Genomic DNA, 8,859 nt, shown 5'->3' on the forward strand with positions numbered 1-8,859 from the left:
AATACCCAACATAAAAACTAGTGACCACAGGTCCAAGTTTCCGACCAAATTCCCTGAATGGAATTCGCAAGTTTTAAGTTGAAAAATTCTCTGCATTGAATCATATAATAAAAATATTTGAAAACATGGAAGGTTTTTTTAGGTGTGAAATCCTACCATATCCCTACTCACATGGAATACTTACCGCTAATCAAGGCCACCTGCTAATCCCAAACTTAATTAAAATTAGGGAGAGAGAGACAGAGTGGTGGTGGAAGGGTAACAAACAGTTGAGAGAAGCAAAGGGAAAGCTGAGAGGGTGACACATAATTAATTAAGAAGCAAATATATATATATATATATATATATATATATATTTGGTAAAATCCCTCAACCACATGGTTTCTCATTGCCCATCCCTCTCCAACTAAACCAGAGACAAAAAGTAGAGGATTGAAGATAAGCAAAAGTATTGTGGTGCTTTGAAATTCTATTTTGAAAAACAAATATTAGTTTCTTATTTGGAACGTGTTGTTTTCGAAACCCAATTCCTTTCTCTAGTCCTACCTGCAATTGGATGTAAAACCAACCATTAATATTGCAAAGTATAATTACTTCCATTGAGGCATTAATTCTTTGTGGGCATTAAACGAGACTATATATTAGTCAGCCATTATAAGCTGAATTGATATTGTTATAGCAATTGAAATTGTGCTTCTTCAATTATGGTGAGGATGAACCTAACATAAATTTAACCACCCCAACTTAATTAGACTTATATTACATTATAACAAGAATATGTTGTTTTTATATTGCTTTCTTTCTTATGTGAAAGGAAAAACCCACCCAAATGGTACTCATTTTATCTTTGTTTCTCATTTGAAATTATCTTCTATATATTTAGCTCTATCTTCCAAAGAAAAGGACAACTGCCAAAATATCCAAAAAGACTGAAGACTGAAATATAAGCAATAAAAGATTAGAATTAAAATCAAATCTCAATGGTTTACATATGGCTATTACTCTTTGCGGAATTCGAGTAATGACTTGCACAAATTAAAAAAGAATATATCATTTTCTCTCTTCCTTTTTGATAGTGTGCAATAGAGACATTCGTGGTTTGTGAGGAAGACAAATGTACATATCACTTAATTAATGGTAAACACACTAAAACTTAAATCATTGAATCGTAGAAGAGGGGGGAAAATGCATTTTGGAGTAGTCATGAGCTTGATTTGATGATGTCATGGAAAGGTAGTCTAAATTAGGCATATTGAAGTTAAATATACAATACGAGTTTCATATATATATATATATTTTTTTTTTGACAATTACGACCATAGAAAAGCTTATTATTATTTATTTATTTATTTATTTATTTTAACTTTCCTTTCATGATCAGAGTATATGGGCATGGATGTATGTGGGTCTTACTTGTGTTCCCTTCCTTCACATCAGACAATCATGCTAATAATGCAAATGCCAGCCAGTTGTGGCTCTCCATTATAGTCTTTCATACATATAATTTATTTTATCATATAAAAAATATTTATGAAGTCAATTTGGATTATTGTTCATTCTATATTATTATGCATAAAGGGCTTTTCATTTGTGGGATCAATACATAGGTCTTAGGTATTTTAATATAATTATTATATGTAATACAACAGCAAATGCTCTCGGCACGTAACTATAAGCTTCAAAGTTAGGGCATGTGACAAAGAATCTGCCTATCTCTTTGCTACTAAACTACTAAGAACCCCTAATTATTTTCACATGGCCCATCAAGTCGTTAATTGGCTATTAGAGGTCTTCGAACCCAGTCATTTTATATTTATATATATTTATAAGATATATCTTATATAGGACTGGGAATATTCTAGTATTTGTTACGTGCCAAAAGCTAGCTAAAAGATACGCTTTTCTTTCTAGAAAACAATTACAAGATAGATTTAACAAAATAAATGTCTTAGCATATTAACCTCTTATTAAGACGTCTATTTAGATATTAATCCTGTGATTGCTTTCTCAAATAATTTTTAAAATGAAATTCCTTCAAATTAATTTAGGGTTTGGGTTAAGGCTATGCTTTACAATAATATCAGGCATTATATAATTAAAATATAATATAAATTAAAGATGCATTTTATATAACTGATAAAAGTAGAATTTTAATTCATAGAGTTTTGTATAATAATTTTTTTTGAAAAAATTTTTTTATTAAAAAATTAATAAGCATTTAATTGTAAATAAAAAAATTATATTGAATACTTATTGAGTTTCTATACAAACTAAAAAAACAGCATTAAATGTTAATTAAATTTCCATATAAATTTAAAAAAATTATAAAAATATAAAATTTTAAATTTTTAAAATAATTTAAAAAAAATTATTTTTTTAGTCAACAAATATTTGTTAATTCTTACCAAATATTTTTACTTTTTAATAAAAAATATTTTTAACCTTTGAACAGAGCTTTTAAATAAAAATAAAATAAAATAAAAACTCTAACAAATAAACAAAAACTACAGTGGATAAAAAATGATTTAGAAAAACTTAATTGGGCTGCTGCCGTACGCATAAGTATGTTGGTCCATAATGTTAGTCTATCGAGGAGTACATTTTCATGTTCTATAGGTAAAATAGTACTGTAATTGATTAATTTATATTATGTTATTATTTCTTTAGCAATAATTTTTTTCTTAGTCAATGGTTTTAAAATGTATGGAGAAGTAATTAGCGTTCAATCTTCTCTTTCTAGGGAAGCAAGATTTTTTCCATTATTTTTTTCAGATGATAACGGATATATACCACCAAGCAACACATTTAGATTTTATAGAATATTGTACTGATTTTAAGGTGGCTAACCCATTTATAAAGATTTTACTATTAATTCTGGAGACTCTTAAAATATTTGAATTCATAATCAAGAAAATATATTTTAAGATGATTGTTTTCGGAAAATTTGTTTAGGCTTATAGTGTTCTTCAAAGTCTTATTTAATTTAAACACATAAATACAATTAATATAGCAATCATCATTCTGCCGGAAGAATATGAAAATATTCATTGATCTCATCATTAGTTAGGTTCAATAAGAAAATTATAACTTTGTTTCTTTTTAATAAGCTACAAGGACTATTTAAAAAAAAAAGAAAAATACTTATAAATTGTGTTTTCTTTTTTTCTTTTTTTTTTTTTTTTGGGTAGAGATTTTATGTACCGATAATTGAAACGGAAGATTTTTTTTTTTTCCAAAAAAATTGATAAAAGATTCAAATTCAGATTATGTTAAAAAAAAAAATTGTATATGAAAAATACACACACACACACACGTATATATATATATATATATATATTCCCATTGAACTAAACCGGTCAATGTAGCACATTAAGATAGTTATGAAATAATAGTTTCTTTTTTAAAATTCTTGGTAAAAAAAGGAAGCTAGCTAGCCTAACAAGAAAATGTCATGTAAACCCTAATAACTTCCAATGTGACTCATAAAGCTTGAAGCTAAATTTGACCCCCCAAAACTAAAAATACGGACTTTGATAAAAAGATTTATTGGTTTTCTTGCATTCATAATGATCCTGTAGAGAGCTGTGGATGTTTGGGTTGAAAATCCTCATTAACATTTTCTTGTTTGGCCAAATTGTTGAACGACCATTGATTGTTTTCCTTCAAGTATGCGTCTCTGCCTAAACACCAAGCGAATTTTGCTTAAGTTTGGCGCAAAAAATTAAGCACCAAAATCATCATCTATTAGAGCCGCATTTGGTGCCACAAACTCTGCAATGCATCCGGCACTGTGTTTTTCACTTAATTGCCAAAAGAATTTCTTCATGGTTTTGTCTTTCCTCTCTCTCTCTCTCTCTCTCTCTCTCTCTCTCTCTCTCTCTCTCTCTCTCTCTCTCGCTCTAGAAAGTTGCAATTTGATCCTCTCTATCTCATCAGCCAAAAGATCAACAATCATGTGCGCTTAAGCGTATGCAATAAAAGTTGACCAACTAAGCAAAACCCACTTTTTTGTTTGTTGGGTTGCTGTCTATCTATCCCTCACATAAATCCAACAATAAAAAACCAAACATTTATCAAAACCCTTCACTCAAAAGCGAAAAAATAATATAAAAAGTTATTAGAATCCTCTTCACCCATTGGACACAGCCAGAGGATCTAATGTGTACGGGTGTAAAACATCTATTTGGGCCTTGGATAGTATTATTATTGTGATTATTAATGTATTGGCCCACATGGATATGTTATCCATTTAGATTTAGATATAATAGAAGAAGAACATGACTTTACTTGTAGTTGGGAAATAGCACAACTCAAACCCCCCATGTGATTTCATCGTTTTGATGATTTGTACTTGTTTTTCGAGCTGGCAATGGCATATCATTCCATTTCACTTCCAAACTTCTTTTGCATTATTGACAGTGCTCTTTACCCACTCCATCCACATTTCACCCATTAACTCTCTTTTACTGCTCTCGTATACTCTTCAAATTCACATTCCAGTTGTTTCAACAATGGAGGGAATTATTATCGATTCACAGATTTTTATTTATTTATTTATTAAGTAATATAATATAAATACGTATATATATATATATATATATTTATTTTGGTAAAGAGAAAATGGAAAGGTTAGTAAATGAATGCTCTACCATGGTATAATAAAACTGTGGGATATCATAATATAATTTAGCATAATTAATAGTGTAACTAATATTCTTCAAACTTAATTTTACTTTTCCTAAAAAAAATAAAAAGTAACAGAATGGTTTGAAATCTTAAAGTAAATTGCATTTCATCATTTTCAATTATTTTTTAAAAGAAAGTAAAAGCTACTATACGCCCCTTCCTCCCCCATGATCTCTCTCTCTCTCTCTCTCTCTCTCTCTCTGTAGTCTTTACTAAAATACGACAAGTCGTATGGCCGTAGTATACTTGTTGGTGCCTAACCTTTGGGCAAGTGTTTTAGGAAACAACCCAATCATGTTGGATCTCTGTCCAAGAATGAGTTCATGGGTTTCCAATATGGGGGATGGGTGGGGCTCCTGGGTACGTTCTTATAAGATATTCTATATACAGCCAAGAAAATAACTGTATACACCTTAACTTCTATTTGAATTACCGACTTTTTTTTTTTCTAATTTCTATTTTTCTAAAGTTAAAACATAAGGTGGTTGTTGTTGGCACGTTGAAAACTTGTCATCGACTTATCAGAGGATCGGTGCCTGACAAGATTGGGATGTGATTCAATGATTTACAATTTAGATTTTAGAATGGATGATAAATGATTGCAATCAAGTTGATCGGTGTTTTGTGGGTGTTACTAATAAAGTTTAGGCAGGAACAAATAGCAGTAAAAATAAAATAAGAACAATTTTTATTTAAAATTATTATAATTTTGTTGATAATGTGATTCTGAATTGGCCATTTTTTTTGTTTCTTGAAGAGGCAGAGGCAGATAGAACAAGGTCCAGTAATGTTCAAGACCCTAGGTAGGACTCACAAAACCCATCAGTAACACTCTTCTAAAGACAAGAACCTTTTGGTAATTCAGCATCCAAATCTAATCAGACGACTAATAAAGAGCCAACAGGCTACTTTAAGAATTCTCTGGTATCCATTACCCAAAAAAAAAAAACTTGCTAAACACCAACCAAACAAAACACTTCATGACCCTCCATATTAATTAATATTATCGTATATTAGGCAATAAATATAATCAATCCTCTAACAAATTTGGATATCCATGAATCAATGGGAAAATAACTTAGAACAGTTATTTATTATTTACCTATATTTATTATTTACCTAGAAAAATGGAAGGGATCTTAGAGTTTAGACCCTAAAACAATTATTCTACTAGATAACGTCATAAACATCACCTACTTTTCAAAATAATAATAATAATAATAATAATAAATTACTTTTCCATGCCAAAAGCACTACTTTTTGTGAAAGTTCTGGGATCGAATCCCCACTTAAAAGAACAAAAAAGGTGAAAAAATAAAAATAAAGTGAATCCCATTAATTGTACTTATAGATCACCCATAGTACTCAGCGCGGTTAAATTTCAGCTACAGTCAATTATAAGAAAGAATTCCATCAATTCTAGAACGATAGGTAGCATCCATTTACCTAGATTCATCTCCTATTCTATGCAAGGGAAGCCTTCTTTCTAGAACAGCAATCTTCATTTTTTAACAAAAATTCTATAAAGAGGTTGTTAACTTTTCCCGGATGGATATGTAAGGTTACTTTTATTAGTTGATCAACATTTTTTTCCTTTGGGTTTCAGAATCCAACGTCACTAATCAAATAGATACTTTCAACATCACTTAGCTGATTTCCATATATGGCGACAAAGACTCAAGAAAGTTGGTCGACATTTTTTTTTTTCTTTGGGTTTCAGAATCCAACATCACTAATCAAATAGATACTTTCAACATCACTTAGCTGATTTCCATATATGGCTTTTATATCTAACCGTCACAAACATAAAAAACGAATCTATGTTTCAATGTAACCTATATATAGTGGTTATAAGCTACGTCCGTGTATAAGCATATTTAAAATGAAGATGTTTTAGACCAATTGATGATATCCTGCCAATCGTTTGTAAAAGTTTCAAACTAGTCCAATTTAATTGATTCCAAGAACAACAAAAAAAATGATAGATATATAAAACGCTAAAACACGCTTTAATTATTAAAACATAGAACCAGAAAAAACCAAAACAAAAATGCAACTTTTTTTTTTTTTTTTTTTTTTTGGTCTCAACCATTAATCTATAAATGGAGAGAAAGATCAAGTTTTTGGACGTCGTTACCCTTTTCACCATTCCCAACTGAAATATTGTAATTGCTGTTCATCATCAACGACGCATGTTGAGATGAACTACCGCATCTTTTACTCCTCTGCCAATTCAAGAAGCTTTGCTGATCCTCTTCACATGGATAACCATTACTCGAACAACTCCCTCCATGGTATACTACATTCTCAAATCTCGGTGCACCGTTGGACCCAAAACGATGTGAGAATTGGTGGCTACTAGGAAAATAGCGGAGGTTTGCCGAATGAGCAGCAATATACATTGAAGGATGAAGAAGACCCAAGTTTTGATTTGAAGCAAACACTATTGGAGATTGTGGAGGGGATGAGAAGCTGACCGGTGAGAATTGATCAGAAGCTCGTTTGGCCTTTCTTGCTGCTGTTCTTTCTTTCTTGTGGGCATTTTGGTGACCTCCCAAAGCTTGAGAACTGAAAAACTTTCTTGAACAGAACAAACAAGGGAATACTCTGGAAGATGTATCTTCTGCAGTGTTGTTTGCTCCAGCTACATGGGTTGCTTTCTCTTCATCTTCCATATCTGTACCAAAGACTTAAAAATCAAATTTTGTAAAATTTAAAGACACAAATTTGAAAATAAAGTTGAACTATTATGTATGTGTAGATATTTTATTGAATAACCTCCAAAAAGGCCAAGGAGAAATGGGTTGAGCTTGCAGAGTGGCAGTGAGAGCAAAAAGAAAACAGAAAAGAGAGAGACAATGAAGCAAATATACAGGGATGAGAGTTGAGCTTTGGCGTTTGATCTGATCAGAAAAAAGCTTAGAAAAAAAGAGTTCAGAAGCGAACTTCTCAAAAGAGTTGAAAAATGTGAAGAGTCTATCAGTGTAATTATTAAATAGAGTGCTTGACACAGAGGTGTGGGTTGCATGGGATTGGGAACAGAAAAGATAAGTGAGAGAGAATGAGTGTGAGAAGAGAGAGAGAGAGAGAGAGATTCCATTTTCCAATCTTATTATCATTTGCTCCCACCAATAACTGGCTCTATCACAGCATGCTCCCTCTGTCTCTTATGGTTGTTGCGGTTTCAAGAGCAATTGTTCCAGGAGTTTTTAAGCTTTGTTTTTTTTGGTTCCATGTCTACTGTTTTCCTTGTGCAGTATTAATATTGCATTTAAGAAAACCAACTTAAGCCCTCGTGCAGTATTAATATTGCATTCAAGAAAACCAACCAAAAATTAAGTAGGAAAATTAATATGTGAGAGAGAGAGAGAGAGAGAGAGAGAGAGAGAGAGAGAGAGAGAGAGAGAGAGTGCGGAATTAACAGAAGTCAGTGTCAGAGGAGCTGAGCAAAATAAGATCAGATTTGTGATGGCCAATGTGGGAGGATTGGGTGACATAAAAGCTAAAGTCAGTCCCCCACTTGTTCTGGAACTGAGTGGTGGGTTGGCTTTCAAACGTTACACAAATGTCCAGCTTTTTTCTTTTGCATACTCTTTCTCTCTCTACCTGCAAATGGCTCTTGTTCTGCTGCAATCCTCGGCTTTTTTTCTTTTTTTTTTTTTTTGGTTTTTTCTATAAATAGTTATGGGTCTGACATCCATTGGTCTTCCTCCTCTCCTATTCTCCACCGCCAATCCCATGCAATTTGTCACTTTTCACCCATTCCTTGCATGCACTGATCCCCTCACGTCACTCTCCCAATGACAGAATCCAATACTCATCTCTGCCCTCCATGCGTTTCCCTACACATGGCCTCCACTTGGTGGTCCAAATGAGATCAGTCTCATTCCTAAATAACCAAGGACCTGTGCCACCACATGTTATGAACCTGGAACTGCCTATTATTTGTTCCTTTTCGGCGATAACCTGTCTTACTACACATTCAGAGATTCAAATTTCTTAGTTGAAAATGGGAGCCCTCTTCTCTAAAAGACTAGTTTCCTTTCAGAATAATACAATGCCACATATACTTTCGCTCTTCTTGATCCAAGTTTACGATACGGGATGATATTTGACCATCAAGTATTTTTATGGTGGATATGAATCAATTTGTGCTTGTAAAGTACTAAAGAG

The 8,859-nt window shown here is 32.0% G+C and overlaps 1 protein-coding gene across 1 annotated transcript; it reads right to left on the reverse strand.

Moving 5' to 3' along the window:
• Window positions 1-6,676: 6,676 nt before the first annotated feature.
• LOC107426764 (protein LATE FLOWERING) lies at window positions 6,677-8,825 on the reverse strand. The gene is made up of 2 exons (XM_016037033.4): window positions 7,465-8,825; window positions 6,677-7,363 (listed from the first exon to the last, which is right to left on the reverse strand). Exons 1-2 carry the CDS (start codon window positions 7,784-7,786, stop codon window positions 6,783-6,785), a joined length of 903 nt encoding a protein of 300 aa, XP_015892519.3. The 5' UTR covers window positions 7,787-8,825; the 3' UTR covers window positions 6,677-6,782.
• Window positions 8,826-8,859: the final 34 nt, after the last annotated feature.

The sequence above is a fragment of the Ziziphus jujuba genome, chromosome 9 (genome assembly GCF_031755915.1).
Source record: "Ziziphus jujuba cultivar Dongzao chromosome 9, ASM3175591v1".
Classification (NCBI taxonomy): domain Eukaryota; kingdom Viridiplantae; phylum Streptophyta; class Magnoliopsida; order Rosales; family Rhamnaceae; genus Ziziphus; species Ziziphus jujuba.